The sequence below is a fragment of the Porcisia hertigi genome, chromosome 13 (assembly GCF_017918235.1).
Source record: "Porcisia hertigi strain C119 chromosome 13, whole genome shotgun sequence".
NCBI lineage: Eukaryota > Euglenozoa > Kinetoplastea > Trypanosomatida > Trypanosomatidae > Porcisia > Porcisia hertigi.
In genome coordinates this window covers 420,982-436,599 of record NC_090572.1, presented here as the reverse complement: position 1 = coordinate 436,599, position 15,618 = coordinate 420,982, and the positions used below count along the sequence as shown (strand labels likewise).

The 15,618-nt window shown below is 55.0% G+C and overlaps 4 protein-coding genes across 4 annotated transcripts; all 4 read left to right on the top strand.

Annotated features, from left to right (window-relative positions):
• Positions 1–761: 761 nt before the first annotated feature.
• Positions 762–1,193, top strand: JKF63_06318 (uncharacterized protein; the record flags this gene model as incomplete). The annotated part of the gene is made up of 1 exon (XM_067902268.1): positions 762–1,193. The coding sequence occupies one exon, from the start codon at positions 762–764 to the stop codon at positions 1,191–1,193; it is 432 nt and encodes a 143-aa protein (XP_067758765.1).
• Positions 1,194–2,605: 1,412 nt separating this feature from the next.
• JKF63_06317 (uncharacterized protein) lies at positions 2,606–3,268 on the top strand (the record flags this gene model as incomplete). Its single annotated transcript, XM_067902267.1, has 1 exon — positions 2,606–3,268. One exon carries the CDS (start codon positions 2,606–2,608, stop codon positions 3,266–3,268), a length of 663 nt encoding a protein of 220 aa, XP_067758764.1.
• Positions 3,269–4,663: 1,395 nt separating this feature from the next.
• On the top strand, positions 4,664–5,143 carry JKF63_06316 (uncharacterized protein; the record flags this gene model as incomplete). Its single annotated transcript, XM_067902266.1, has 1 exon — positions 4,664–5,143. One exon carries the CDS (start codon positions 4,664–4,666, stop codon positions 5,141–5,143), a length of 480 nt encoding a protein of 159 aa, XP_067758763.1.
• Positions 5,144–7,355: 2,212 nt separating this feature from the next.
• Positions 7,356–8,858, top strand: JKF63_06315 (uncharacterized protein; the record flags this gene model as incomplete). The annotated part of the gene is made up of 1 exon (XM_067902265.1): positions 7,356–8,858. One exon carries the CDS (start codon positions 7,356–7,358, stop codon positions 8,856–8,858), a length of 1,503 nt encoding a protein of 500 aa, XP_067758762.1.
• Positions 8,859–15,618: the final 6,760 nt, after the last annotated feature.

Sequence of the window (15,618 nt, the reverse complement as noted above, 5' to 3'; positions counted from 1 at the left end):
ACACACACACCAAAAAAAAAGCAGGGGGGCACACCCCGCCTCGAGCTTCTTTGGGATTCCGTATCCGCTTCTGTTGGGTGTTGTGTGGATGGGCACCTCCTTTTTTTTTGCACTAGTTCATCCTTCCAATGCTGTGTCGCCAGCGCACTGGAAAGGTTGCCAGTTGTCACTGCGATTACTTTTGGTGGGTGATTTAGACATTCTCTCTAGACGTTATGCGCTCACTATCTCCCTGATGTCGCTACTCGTCACCCCACTCCACTCCACTCCACTCCCTCCTCTTCCCCTCCCTCTCACGACCACATTGGCGCCATGTGACGGTTCTGTGCAACAAAGACTGACACCTTTTTCCTTTCTCCTTCACTGAGAGCCGTCATCGGCGTCAGATTTTTCCCCTCCACTGCACACACACACACACACTTTTTCTCGATCTGGCTCGGTTACTTGTCCGCACTGGACCACCACCACCTCTCTCTCCCCACCTTCTCCTCACTCTAATCATCGCTTGACGCCTCGCCTTTGGGGGAAGAGAAGAGAAGAGGAACGCCTCTTCTTCAGTCACAAAAAAAAAAAAGAGAAACAATAAAAAGAGGAGAGGGGAGAAAAAAGTTGCCTTGCGATACCTTCCTCCCCCCGTCCCCCGTGTGTGTGTGTGTGTGTGTGTGTGTGTCAAGCGCAGTGTGGCCCCGCGCCTTCCAACCCACATCCCCCCTCCCCCTTTTTGTTCAATCTTAGTTTTCACGTAAGTGATAGCTCCATCAATGAACGACGGGATCACGCTTCCAGACTGTGATGCGCTTCTCGGCAGAAAAAAGATGTCGATACCGTTCTTGGGCACGTTGTGCATTGAGCCGGCTGCGGATCAAAGCCGAGTGGTCTACATGATGCCGACATTGAGGAGTTGGTCGAAGGACTATTGGTATGTGTGGCTCATCTTTACCCTCATCGTCTTGTTGAGCTTACTTGCATGTGTATTCCAGTGCTCTCGATGGTGCCATCGCATCAAGCACCGCCAGGAGCGAGAGATGCGAAAAAAACGTCTGAATGAGATGCCGCGTTTGACGAGCACCCGTTTTCGAGGGAGGGGCGGGTCCGAGACGCGGCGCAGTGTTGTGGTGTCGTTCCCCCCCCACACATCCCACGCGAGCTCTGAGTCGCTCTTTTTGGATAGCATCAGCGACAACAGTAGGTAGTAATAAGAATGCAGTCCCACCCCCCCCCCCCCCCTTCACCGCGAGGGACAGGAGTGGAATGGGGGGTGGGGGGGGTGGAGGGTGCACAGCGCAGTGCTCTACTCTCCACCGACCCATCCGTCCCCTAAACCGGCAGGAAACTGAGATGCAAACGTATTGTCAATTCGCCCGACTATTTTAAGCTCATCGGCACGCCTCTCGTCTCTCGTCTCTTTGACGCACATCTGCGCACGTGTACGAAAATGTCTGTGAGATGTGCAGGGTGTAGACACGACACAACGTCACTGTGCTTTTCTGTGCTCCCCACCCAACCGGACGACTCTATTTCCCCGGCAGCGTCTACCTAAAAAGCATCCTGAGTCTGTTTCCTTTTTGTTTTCTGCTTTCCGGTTTTCTATCTGCCTTATATATATCGATATATCTATACATATATATATAGATATATAGATATAGATATATATTTATATCGCCCCCTCCTCCCCCCCCTTCTCCTCCTCCTCCCCGCTGTTGCGCAGAACTATTCGTCTGCGTAAAAATTTGGTTCAAAGAAAATGTGCAAAACGTACGTCCGCCAGCCAACATTTTGTATTCAGTGAACAAACACCAAACGACATCCAAGGGAGAATAAAAAAAAACAAAAAGTGAGTGAGCCAAGCATTCACGAGTAACGCAATTGAGGACAAGCTGCACATGTTTTACTGTGCAGTAGAGTACCTTTGTACATCAGCATCTCCATATTGTTTGCGTGCGTGTAAGGGAGGAGAGGGGACGGCGGTGTGGCAGCAGTGCGTGTGCCCCCCCCCCTCACACACACACACACACCCTCGCCCTTCTTGTATACGAACAATTCGAAAAAAAAGGCCACCGTTTGTGCGTGCATGCTCGTGTGTGTGTGTGTGTGCGTGCGTGATAACGGATGACACTCGTAATGTTCTTTGCTGCTGTTGCTACACTGTCTGGTGCTTGCTTGATTACCTCACCCGCCTTACCCCCCCCCCCTCCCCTTCTCCCTTTCTCTCTTTCTCCCACCTTTCATGGTCCCTGTCCATAGCTCTGGCTGTCATATTCTCTACATTTGTCTTTGTGTTTTTTCCCTCTCGCTGTTACACACACACACACACACACACACGCAAAAAGGGGTAGAGCACGAGAAGAACAGACAGAGAACACAGTCACGGAGATATACACATATACACATATACGTGCATCGGGAAGCAACTGCCGCCCTGCTGCAGAAGTATTCAAATAGGAACAACAACAACCCCCCCCCAAAAAAAAAAAATAATAATTCATTTTAACCCACATAAAAAAAAGGGGAGGAGTGTGGGGGTAGAAGGGCGGTGGCGACGGCAGCAGCGTTCTCCTCCCGTTTTTTTATTGGTTGGGACCACGAGCACGACTGCCACTGCACAATGTCACATGAGCTGCCACAGCCGCCGCCGCCGCATCAGCATCAGCATCAGCATCAGCTCTCATTTCTTGTTGGTGGAGTGAATTTGTCCACCACCAACGGACCCCTGGTCGCGCCTTTTGATGACAAGGAGGTGGCACAGTCATGGAATCGCAACGTGGGGGTTTTATTTTTCGATAATGCGATTCAGAACACGCTCCGTTTTCTCATCGACGAAGGCATACCCATCGCAGCATCCAATGTGATTAATGACCTCGACGTCCCTCTCGGCGGGGATTTGCCGCCGACAAACGAGAGTTGGCCCGATGCCCACAAGTGGGCTGTGACGCTGATCGTCATCTCCTCCATCATCTGCTTGGCAGTAGTAGCCCTGGTGATAGGCTGCATCATCTTCGAGCGCTGCCGTACAACTCAGGCGAAAACAGATGCGAACAACGGGAGCCACTCAAGCGCGGACGGGGACGCGCACACCCACTCGTACAGGGGGCGTGCTGTCACACCATCAGCGTACAGCAGCGACACTAGTGAAGAGGATGACGCCCACTCCTTTTACTTTGATGGCTATGATGAAAGCGAAGAGAGGCGGGTGGGGTCGGGACGACGAGAAATGGAGGAGGAGGGAGGAGGAGGAGAAGGAGCCAAGCATCACAGTCATTTTGTGTAAAAATGCCACAGGTGTGTGTGTGTGTGTGTGACATTTTTTTTGTTTTTTTGCGATGCACTTTCGACACCGACACAGGTTTCGGTTGTTGGAGAGCGGGGGGGGGGCACACCCGGCATTGCTCCTCCGACTCCACCCACGTGCCCTTCTTTCCTCGCTTTCTGTCCAGAGGAAAAAAATTTCAAGTCCCATTTTCGCCTTCTTTGATTTTTTCTTTCGCTGACGCGGGGGTGTGGGGGTGGGGTGTGAGTGGTGCGGTGGATCTGCTTCTTCCGCTATTTATCTTCTTGGGGGAAAGTAGTGTGTTGATGTTTTTTTCTTCTGTGGCCCCCCCCTCCTCTCACACACACACACACACACACACACTGCACGCATCAATCTCGGATTGTCTTTTTTTTTTTGGAGGTAGTGTAGTCGTTGTGTTTTCTGCTCTTTTTTTTGTTGTTTTTCTGTTGGTGTGTTTACCTCCCCTCGACTGATTTCCTGTTTTGTTCGTCAGTATTTTCCTTTTGCCTTCTTTGAATTTTTTTTTCTCTGCCTTCCCCATTTTATCCTCTCTGCGTCCAGGGCGCTACTCCTCGTGGTGTGTGTGTGTGTGTGTATTGTGTGTACTGTGCAGGTTCCCGTGTGTGTATTTTTGTGGACAGTGCACGTGTACTCCAGTGTCTCACCCACCCCCCCTCTCTCTCTTTCCTGGTCTTATTCGTTGCTCTTTTTTTAAAAATTTCTCTCATTTGGTTCTGGACCTGTCCGTCAGCTGCTGTGAATGTGCTGGTGATGTGGTGCGTGGACTAGTGATGCTTCCATTGCATCATCATCATCTTGTTGCGATGGTGTGAAATGGCATTGAGTGAGAATGACTGACTGACACCCTCCCCCGTACATCTCTCGCAATGCTTGTGTGTGTGTGTGTGTATGCGTGGGGAAGGAGAGGGGGGGGGAGTGGGAGGGAGGGCAGGCGTAGTGGATGAAGAGAGGGGAGGGAGGGTGACGACTGCGAAGAGGAGGCTAGGCTTAGAACAAAATAATCGTGGTCGCACCTTCCCCCCCCCCCTCTCCCTTCCGACACACACACACACACACGCACACACACTCCCTTGTATTTCTTCTTCCTCGTCTCGTCTCGTTTCTTTTTTTTTCTCCTCCTGGTTGGGGGAGGATGAGGGGGTGGGGGGTTACTCTGTCCCTATTACGATATTCACTGAGAAACTAAAACTCAAAACCAACGACACCACAAAGAAAGGGAGAGACACACACATACACACACGTGTATACATCTATATATACATCTATATACATATACATATATATATATATACATCTCTATATATATATGTATATGTCTGTGTGTGTGTATTCTGCGCATTACACGTACAGGCCGTCGCAAAGAGTGCAACGATGTCCACGCCGAAGAAGAAGGATATCATTTCTACGCCCGTTCCGTTTCCCACGATCTCTATAACGGCGGTACCGCGAAGCGAGCGTTCTTGGTTCGAAAACAATTGGTGGGCGCTTCTCACAATCGAGTGTCTTGTAGTGTTCGCCGCGTTTGTGGCTCTCCTTGGCTACTATTTTTTCTACGTCCGTTCCCCGGGCAAGCGCTTGATTGATGACAAGGTGGGCAGCGATGGCCTTAGTCATTATGGCAGTGAGTACAGCAGGCGCTCCAGCAGTGTAGGGTCGGCGCATAGCAGCGCTCCCCCTCGCACCGCATCCAGAGTGAACACATTACCTGACAGAGGCCCAGTTTCGAAGGGACTGTGGTTGTTGGGGCGGCTCAGGGGAGAGAATCCCGCACCTCAGCGGCGGCGGTCTTGCACGAGGAGTGCGAACACGGCAAGATCACACGCGGCTACAAGCGACACCAATCACCAATGACAGCAACAGTGACCGCCATGAGGTGGGGGGGGGGCGGGGAAGAGGCAATCACAAAGAATGATGAGATGAGTAGTGTGTGTCCGTGTGTGTGTCGGAGTGGAGGGAGGGAGGAACAAACGCTTACACAGAAGAAACGCATTACACAGAACAACGGCTGCAAAGCAGAGCACCAGCGGCGTAGATGTGTCATGTGTGTCCGGATAGACTTTATATATTTGCGTGTGTCTCCTCTCTCTCTGTCAATGTCACACGTGTCAATCGGGTGGTGCCGAGTGTGTGTACACCGTTGCCAGCACGTTCCCCTTATGCTTTAACCTCATGTGATTGTTGCATCTCTGCCATCTCCCCACTCTCTCTGTTTACTCCTGACTGCTATTGTCGCTGTTTTTCTCCCTTCCTCCTCCCTTCCCTGTTCTCCCTGCCCCTCCTTTTTTTTTTTTGGATACCCCTCGCTTTGCCGTGTGGGGGTGATCCTTGGAAGAGTAGGCTGACATGTCTTTAGTCATCCTTTGATTTGCTGTTGTTGTTTTTTTTATGTGCGCTGGTGCGTTGTACATTTGACTATGCACATGTGCACACACATATATATATATATATGACACACACCCTCTCTCTCTTTTGCTTTCATATATGTGTGTGTGTGTGTTTTCCCCCGTTTAGGTTCATTTTGAGGACACTTTTTTATTCATCTTGGTTCCATCCGCCCCCCTCCCCCCACCCCCAACCACACACGCACACGCCACTGCATCGCATGCTGCAAAACATCTGTGGTCTCAACGTGTGTGTGTTGGTTGTGTAGATACATATACATATACATGCACAGGAGTGTGTGTGTGTGTGTGTGTGTCTTTGCTGGTCATCCCATATTCTCTTTTCTGTCTGTCTTGCGCTTTCTGATCATGAGTTTTTCCCCCTTCGCCGCCATTTTTTTTTGTTTTTCTGTTTGTCTCTCCCTGCCCCCTCCCCCTCATTCCTCCCCTTTGTTGTTGTTGAAGCGGGAAGAAGGAGAGATGGAGAGGAGGGAAAAAAGGAGACGAAGGCAGAGGTGTATTCTCGATGGGTTGTCAGTAATAATTATTTTATTTATTTATTCGTTGCACTTTGCGCTCTTTGCTCCATCTCTCCTCTCCTCTCCTCCCCTCCCCTCCCCTCCCCTCCTCCCCCCACACACACACACTCCAATATCTTCATGATGGTGAAAAAAAAAGGGGAGGACGAGTGAAGGGCAGAGGGTCTCAAAAGAATGACATTTTGCTGAGCAGTTATAAAAAAGACAACCCCAAGACAAAAAGGGGGAGCGAGGGGAGGACAGACCGGGCACAACGCACACGGATGACAGGGGGGGGGTAAAGAGAGAAAGAGACATTCAGAGATGAATTTCCTTCATTGTTTTCCACTTGTGCATACAAAATACACCCAAACGCCCGCCCACGTCTGTGTGTATGCGTCTCTCACAGACATCATTGTAGAAGGGGGGGGGATCTCTGCTTCTATATTTATTCACGTACGCGTACGCATTTTTATGCCGTGCGCACGTGCTTGGGTGCGGCATCTCGGAGGTGGCCAGACATGTTCAGGGGGCGTGGCGTGGAGAGCGGCAGGGGGGAGGACATCTGCGCCATCCTCTCGACACAGACACGACCGCACCGCCAGCTCAGCCTGCGGGCACAAGAGTCGGTGTGGGGTATCCGTGAGGCGCGCCTCCCGTACCACTCTCCTCCCCCTCTCTCTCCCCATTTCTCACTTACCGCGTCGTCTGTTGTTTCTTCCATCATGTGCATGTCCTCGCTTCTCCCCACCCGGCCTCTCGTCTCCCACTGCGTGTGTCGGTGTGTAAATGGCTGCTCCCCCCCCTCCCCCACCGCGCACACTTACGCTCGTTGTCCCCTCTCCCCTCTCTTGCCCATTACGCTGTGCGCACGCGTTGGGTGATTGTCCTGGTACACTGCAAGCCACGTGCCGCGTCCCTCTCTTCCCCCGCTCCGCCCGATCGGTGTCGTGACTCTCGCCATCACCTCCACTCGTTGTGCATTTTGTTTTTTGGCGTTAGCACATTGTGCGTTGCCTCCTCACACACGACACGCTCTTGGATCCCCCTCCGGCCCCACCAGTCACTCGTCTTGGCCTTCACATTTCTCTTTGTTTGACCTCTACAGCCGCACCGTGTTCCCCCTCCCCCCTGTACACTCTCCGGTGCAACAACAAATCAAAGATGCTCTGCAATTTCTCCTCCATGGCGGAGCTGTACGTGTATGCCACGTGCATCCTCCTCGGCGTCTCGATCCTCATGCCGCTCAACGCCCTCACCTCAGCGCCGTCGTACATGATGGACTACTACAAGTACGCGACCGGCGACCCAAACGCGGTGCCGAACGACGCACGCTTCTGGAAGAACATCCTGACGTTTTATAACTTGGCGTCGGTGGTGACGCAGGCGGCGGTTGGCCCAACTGTGCTGACTCCGTGGGCGCGGAGGCTTTCTCTCTCCTTCCGCTTCTTCATGTCTCTGGTGCTGATGATGGTGGAGGTGTTCGTGATTCTGATCATCCCGGCCGGACAGGTGTCGCAGGCTGGCGCCATAGCCGCCTTCTTCATTGTGTCCATCGCTGCCGGCGTGGGCAAGTCCTACCTGGAGGCGACGTGCTACGCTCTGGTGGGCACGATGCCGTCGAAGTTCATGTCTGCCATCATGTTTGGCTGTGGCTTCTCCGGTGTGGTTTCCTCTGTGTTGCAGTGCATCATCAAGGCATCCATGGATGATGGGTATGAGTCGGTGCTGCACCAGGCGTACATCTACTTCAGCCTTGCCCTCAGCGTCATGACTGTTGCCCTCGCCATGTCGCTGCTGCTGCGCTACAACTCCTACGCGCAGGAGCACGTCGGCGAGTACCGTGCGATCAAGCGCGCCAAGAATTCCAGGAAGGGCCTCAACGTAGCGGAGATGCAGGAGGCAGCCTCGATAGAGTTGAGTGCCGCTTTCAGTCAATCCCACGAGCGCCAGCCTTTCAGTAACGATCAGGTGGCAAGCGGTGAGGTCTACGGCAACGTTCTCGATGAGAAAACGGAGAAGGCGCGCCTGAAGGCCGAGGGCGATGATGGGTCCGACGAGCTGGTCGAGGGCAACGACGTGCAGGCGGTGAGCTACCAGGATTGTGGCACCGCCGGCGAGAGCAACGCGGACGATCGCAACTTGACTACGGCGGAGCAGATGCAGCGCACGCGCGCGTGGCCCGTGATTAAGTTCATCTGGCCTTTCATGCTTGCCTGCTTCTGCAACTTCTTTGTATCGCTGCTCATACTGCCGTCCCTCATCATTCCGATCGACCGCGCAGACAAGTGGTTCGCGACCATTGCGATTCTCATGTACAACTGTGGTGATGCGACGGGCCGTTGGCTGTCCTCTGTGAGGTTCCTGTGGCCCTCGAGCAAGGTGCTCTTCATTGGCATCGCGTGCCGCTTTGTCTTCATCCCGCTGACCTTCCTATGCATCTACAGGCACATCCCTGGCCACGCGGCCCCGTATGTGCTCTTCGCGCTGCTCGGTCTCACGAACGGCTTCTGTGGTGCGATGGCGATGGTGTTCGGTCCCATCGAGCCGCGCCTGCGGACGGAGGGCCAGCGCGTGATGGCGGGTCAGCTGATGGGTGTCTCGCTCCTCTCTGGCGCGTCGGCGTCCGCCCTGCTGGCGCTGCTGATTGTGCTGTACCTACCCTAGGCGGAAAGCAGAAGGAATGCAACGTGCTGAGCGGCGTCAGCAGGAGACCAGGGATGGGGACATGAGGCGTGAGAAGCACGCGGACCGGCAACGGAGTAGGGCAAGAGAGAGCGCGTCGTTCTTATTGTGTTTTTTACATCAGGTTGCCTCTCTCTCTCCCGTTGTCAATGTCGACTCGCACGGCCTCGGCGTCACTTGTCTCTTTACGATGCGTCCTTTTTTTCTGTTTTATGCCTTGTCTCTGTTCCTCTTTTTAAGTCTGTTGTTTTCACTTCACCCCCCCTCCCTCCCCTACCTAACCCCCTCGCCCCCTTCCCCCTCCCCCCCTCCCTTCCCCACCCTGTTGACAGGTGGTACGGTGGGGGAGGTTGTTGATACCCTCTTCTTTTCCCTGTTTCTGCTTCTCGTTCCCCCTTGGATAGTGCGTGCACAGAATAAGAGGATGCGATTTTCTTCCAGTTTCTTTCCTGCATGCGTGTGTGAGTCTGTGTGTGTGTGTGTGGAGTATATATATATTTATAGACTGTTGACCCAAAATGGAGTCAAGAGGCGTGGCCGAGTGGTGATGATCGTGTTCTCTGTCTCCTCCGCTCTTTGCCGAAAGCCTCATTTTTTGAATGGTGAAGCAAGCGAAAAGATTGGACGACAGAAGAGCCCAACGAAAGACGAGTGGAGATGACGATGCGACACCATATCAAGGGCACGCGTGTGTGTGTGGTGGCTGTTACTTTTGTTTAAGCGTTGAACTCTTCTTTCTGATTTTTTGTTTTCATTTCCTGGAGCCCATCTGCGCATTGCCCCTGCCGTGGTGTGCTTGTCCACGTGTCGACCCACGCGTTCGCCTCAGCTGCAACGAGCGACGCATCCCGTGTCTTTGCGTATGGCCCCCTCCCTCCCCCCTTAATTCGCCAAATATCTGTTTCTTCTCTTTAGACGCTGTGTGACGAGCGTTTTTTGGTTTTTTTTTTTTTATCCCGAAGGTGAACACGTACGCTACGGATGGGAGCCTCCCTGTGCTGCGGATCTGTAGTTGTGTTTCTTTCCTGTTCCGTAGCCCGCCCTTTCCCTCCCTTTCTCCTCCCTCTCCCCCTTCTTTGTGCAACCCACTGGGCCCCGACTTCTTCGGGGGGAGGAGGAGGAGGACAGGGAGGGAGGAGACTTCTCACACGAGGCAAATAAGAGAGGGTGGGGGAGATTACCCCTCCGCGGTGAGGCGAGGCCAGCGAGAGAGGACACTGAGATGAGCGAAAACAGCAGCAGACACTTTTGCATCATCTCTTCACCCGCCTCCCCCGTTCGCCCTTCCTCCCTCCCCACCGTCTCTCCATGGTCTCACCATGTCACCTTCGTTCCCCTGAGAGAGAGAGTGCGTGTGTGTGTGTGTGTATGTGTCTTCTCTGTATTTTGTTTGCTCGCTGATGAAGTTCTCGTGCCCTCCTCTACCCCCCTCCCTCCCTCCCTCCCTCCCCGTTGTACGTCTACACGATTGTGTATGTGTGCGTGCGTGCGCCTCTTTGTAGTCTCAGGCCACAGAGAGGCCTGTGAAGGCGCTCCTTGTTTGACGGCATCATGATGCTCACCTGGACGGACATGCGTGGGTGGCGCAGCACAGGGGATCGCGTGTATCCAGGAGAGCAGTCGGGCGAATGACCGCGCTGGAAATACACATCGACGCGGGGAGGAGGAGTGTGGGGGGGGGGGCGGAGTTGCACAGAAAGCAAAAGTCGTGCTGGAGGCCGGATGGTGTCAGATGCGGGCCTGTGGTGGTGGTGTGTGCGTACGAGTAGCCGATGCATTATGTAGACGGCCGTACACCCACACGTGCATGCACATCTTTTTTTTTCCTGTCTTTATATATATAAATAGATACGTGCGTGAGCCATCCCATGACGAATGAACAGCGCAACAAGCAGCGAACAACGAATCACCGAGACCATGCATGCCTGTATTCATTGACTGGGCCACAGGGACGGGGTGCGTGGGGCGGGGGGAGAGGTTGGAGAGAATGTGCGGTAGCCGGTCGCTCTCTCCCCCCCCCCCCCCCACTTCCCCTTCCCTTCCTCTCCCCCGTCTCTCTCCATCCCCACACCTCAACACCGTCGTGTCTGTCATCCCCCCCACCCCCTCACACCCACCACCCCCGTTCCCTCTCTCTCTTCATCGTTCATTCAGGTCCACTTCGCCGTTCGCCGACGATCCTGCATTACCGCCCTGTTCACAGCGTATTCACTGAACGCGTTTTTCACACTCACACTCCCCTCGCGTGTTTGTTTGTCGTTCTTTGTTTCAAACTTTCCTGTTGAACACTCGAGTCCCCTACCCTGTCAGTTGTCTCTTCCCCCCGCTCGGGTACTTGGTGCTCCAAATGCGTCTCATTCATCTTCGCAGTGCCTTCTTGGCAATGCTGGCCGCGCTCATGGTGCTGGCCGTCTTGATCACCGTCGACGGCACCGCAGGCGTGCCTGAAACCACCACTTTAGTGTCTTCGGGGGATGGCACCACTGATCTTGAAGTTGCACATGCACCACTCACCCCGGCGGTGTTCCCGGACTTTTCATGGACTGACTCGTCGTCGTCTCTGTCCTCGTCGGATGAGCCCTCAGCTCCCGGATGGAGTGAGGCGTCGTCGTCTCTATCCTCGTCGGATGAGCCCTCGGCTCCCGAATGGAGTGAGTCGTCGTCGTCGTCCCTGTCCTCGTCGGATGAGCCCTCGGCTCCCGAGTGGAGTGAGTCGTCGTCGTCTCTATCCTCGTCGGATAAGCCCTCGGCTCCCGAGTGGAGTGAGTCGTCGTCGTCTCTATCCTCGTCGGATGAGCCCTCGGCTCCCGAGTACAACGAGTCGTCGTCGTCTCTGTCCTCGTCGGATGAGCCCTCAGCTCCCGAATGGAGTGAGTCGTCGTCGTCGTCTCTGTCCTCGTCGGATGAGCCCTCAGCTCCCGAATGGAGTGAGTCGTCGTCGTCGTCTCTGTCCTCGTCGGATGAGCCCTCAGCTCCCGAATGGAGTGAGTCGTCGTCGTCTCTGTCCTCGTCGGATGAGCCCTCAGCTCCCGAATGGAGTGAGTCGTCGTCGTCGTCTCTGTCCTCGTCGGATGAGCCCTCGGCTCCCGAGTACAACGAGTCGTCTTCGTCTCTGTCCTCGTCGGATGAGCCCTCAGCTCCCGAATGGAGTGAGTCGTCGTCGTCTCTGTCCTCGTCAGATGAGCCCTCAGCTCCCGAATGGAGTGAGTCGTCGTCGTCGTCTCTGTCCTCGTCGGATGAGCCCTCGGCTCCCGAGTACAACGAGTCGTCTTCGTCTCTGTCTTCGTCGGATGAGCCCTCAGCGCCCGAATAGTGTGAGCCGTCGTCGTCGCTCATGCCCCCCCCTTTGTAGGAGTCCACAACGGCCCCCTCCTCGAATGAGTCCTCATTGGCGGCCACAACGTCGAGCGCACCTGAAACCACTACCGCTTCTTTTGCCACTCAACTGAATGCGATCTGCGATAACGTGCGTGCTGTGCAAGACACCGTGCTGGGGAATCACAGGAACGCCATCTGCTGCAGCGAGTGGCCCTCAACACGTCCACGCAGTCGTCGATGTGCGGCGAGGGCCTAGGGAGCTTCACGAACACGACGGTGGTGTGTGCTTTGGCAGTTTGAGGCGGGGGACTTTGCGCGGTAATTCAGCTGATGCACTGAAGATGACGCCGCCACCCGTATGAAGCCGCCGGCGGTGGCCCTGGTTGCCGGGACTGCTCCTCATTGGGGCGTGGGTGATGTGAGGTGGTGACTCCCTGCAGTGCACCCACGCCTCCCTACTTTCCTCCTCTTCCGCCCACCTCCTCCACCTTCCCCTCCTCCCCCGAGCTCGAGCTCGAGGGATGAAACATCACAGGGGTGGGAGGGTGTGGTTCTGGTGGCGGTGGTGTGAGTGTGTGTGTGTCCCTGCAGAGTATATATTTATTCAGCCTGTTGACCCAAAATGGAGTCAAGAGGCGTGGCCGAGTGGTGATGATCGTGTTCTCTGTCTCCTCCGCTCCCCGGACCGCCCCCTCTCTATTTTCATCTTCCATGCACGCGGGGAGCAGGGCAGAGCGGTGTAGTGGAGGACACATCCACCCCGCCTTTATTGCGTACGTGCTCTATTTTGCTTCTCTGCCTTCTCCCCTGTTTTCCGAAAACTGTTTTGTTATTTTCCGGGATGGTGAAGCGGGGCGAAGCGATGCGACGGCAGAAGAGCCCAACGAAAGACGAGTGAGGTGACGATGCGACACCATATCAAGGGCACGCGTGTGTGTGTGTGGTGGCTGTTACTTTTGTTTAAGCGCCGAACTCTTCCTTCTGATGTTTTTGTTTTCATTTCCTGGAGCCCATCTGTGCATTGCCCCTGCCGTGGTGTGCTCGTCCACGTGTCGACCCACGCGCTCGGCTCACCTGCAACGATCGACGCATCCCGTGTCTTTGCGTATGGCCCCCTCCCTCCCCCCTTAATTCGCCGTATATCTGTTTCTTCCAACTAGACGCTGTGTGACGAACGTTTTTTCGTTTTTCTTTTTTATCCCGAAGGTGAACACGTACGCTACGGATAGGAGCCTCCCTGCGCTGCGGATCTGTAGTTGTGTTTCTTTCCTGTTCCGTAGCCCGCCCTTTCCCTTTCCCTTTCTCCTCCCTCTCCCCCTTCTTTGTGCAACCCACTGGGCCCCGACTTCTTCGGGGGGAGGAGGAGGAGGAGGAGGACAGGGAGGGAGGAGACTTCTCACACGAGGCAAATGAGAGAGGGTGGGGGAGATTACCCTTCCGCGGTGAGGCGAAGCCAGCGAGAGAGGACACTGAGATGAGCGAAAACAACAGCAGACACTTTTGCATCATCTCTTCACCCGTCTCCCCCGTTCGCCCTTCCTCCCTCCCCACCGTCTCTCCATGGCCTCACCATGTCACCTTCGTTCCCCTGAGAGAGAGAGTGCGTGTGTGTGTGTGTGTGTCTTCTCTGTATTTTGTTTGCTCGCTGATGAAGTTCTCGTGCCCTCCTCTACCCCCCTCCCTCCCTCCCTCCCCGTTGTACGTCTACACGATTGTGAATTTGTGCGTGCGTGCGCCTCTTTGTAGTCTCAGGCCACAGAGAGGCCTGTGAAGGCGCTCCTTGTTTGACCGCATCATGATGCTCACCTGGACGGACATGCGTGGGTGGCGCAGCACAGGGGATCGCGTGAATCCAGGAGAGCAGTCGGGCTAATGACCGCGCTGGAAATACACATCGACGCGGGGAGGGGGAGTGTGGGGGTGGCGGAGTTGCACAGAAAGCAAAAGTCGTGCTGGAGGCCGGATGGTGTCAGATGCGAGCCTGTGGTGGTGGTAGTGTGTGTACGAGTAGCCGATGAATTATGCAGACGGCCGTACACCCACACGTGCATGCACATCTTTTTTTTTCTGTCCTTATATATATAAATAGATACGTGCGTGAGCCATCCCATGACGAATAAACAGCGCAACAAGCAGCGAACAAAGAATCACCGAGACCATGGATGCCTGTATTCATTGCCTGGGCCGCAGGGACGGGGTGCGTGGGACGGGGGAGAGAGGTTGGAGAGAATGTGCGGTAGCCGATCGCTCTCTCCCCCCCTACTCCCCCCCCCCCCCACTTCCCCTTCCCTTCCTCTCCCCCGTCTCTCTCCATCCCCACACCTCAACACCGTCATGTCTGTCATCCCCCCCACCCCCTCACACCCACCACCCCCGTTCCCTCTCTCTCTTCATCGTTCATTCAGGTCCACTTCGCCGTTCGCCGACGATCCTGCATTACCGCCCTGTTCACAGCGTATTCACTGAACGCGTTTTTCACACTCACACTCCCCTCGCGTGTTTGTTTGTCGTTCTTTGTTTCAAACATTCCTGTTGAACACTCGAGTCCCCTACCCTGTCAGTTGTCTCTTCCCCCCGCTCGGGTACTTGGTGCTCCAAATGCGTCTCATTCATCTTCGCAGCGCCTTCTTGGCAATGCTGGCCGCGCTCATGGTGCTGGCCGTCTTGATCACCGTCGACGGCACCGCAGCCGCGTCTGAAGGCATCACCAGTATCCCCGCCACCCCCGCTTCTCTTTCACCCCAAGAGATGCCGATTTCGCTCTCATGGCAACACCGATCTTCTCTAGTCCCCCACCCCCAACTCGCTCGTTTTCTCGCCCATCGCTCTCCCTACTCTATCGCTCACCGCCCTCTCGCACACAAACGCTGCGAATGTCGCGCAGAAGCAAGCAGCAACGTCAATACCATCGCGACTACGCCGAATCACACGCTCACAGGCAGAACCGCTGACGCAGCTTCTTCACTCGCGAGTTTTCTCCTCCGTTTCCGTTCCTCATAAAGTCTCTCTCTCCTCTCTTCACCATCTCCGACTCTCGTCACCCAGAGGAGCGAGCCGATACACAGGGCACATATATAGGCGTCCGCGGACACGTGCGTACCGCCCCCCTACCCCTCACACCACTCCCTCCTCCCCACTTTCTCCTTATCGCCCCACCACTGTCCGACAATTGCTCAATAAGCGCTGATTGTGTGTGTGTGCGTATCGACTAGTAGGTTTGTCGTCGTCGTCTTCTGGGCGTCCCCCTTTCTCGCTTTCCCCTTCACTGTCCTACACGTCGACGGGGGTGCAGGACTCTGACCGTCCATGCAGCGGCCTGCGTGTGTCTCCCGCCCCTCCCCCTTTCTTTCCGCCTCAACCCCCCTTGCAGCGATACGTTACCCTCCTTCCTAGTCCCCCCCCCCCCACCCTACCCTCGCTCCCT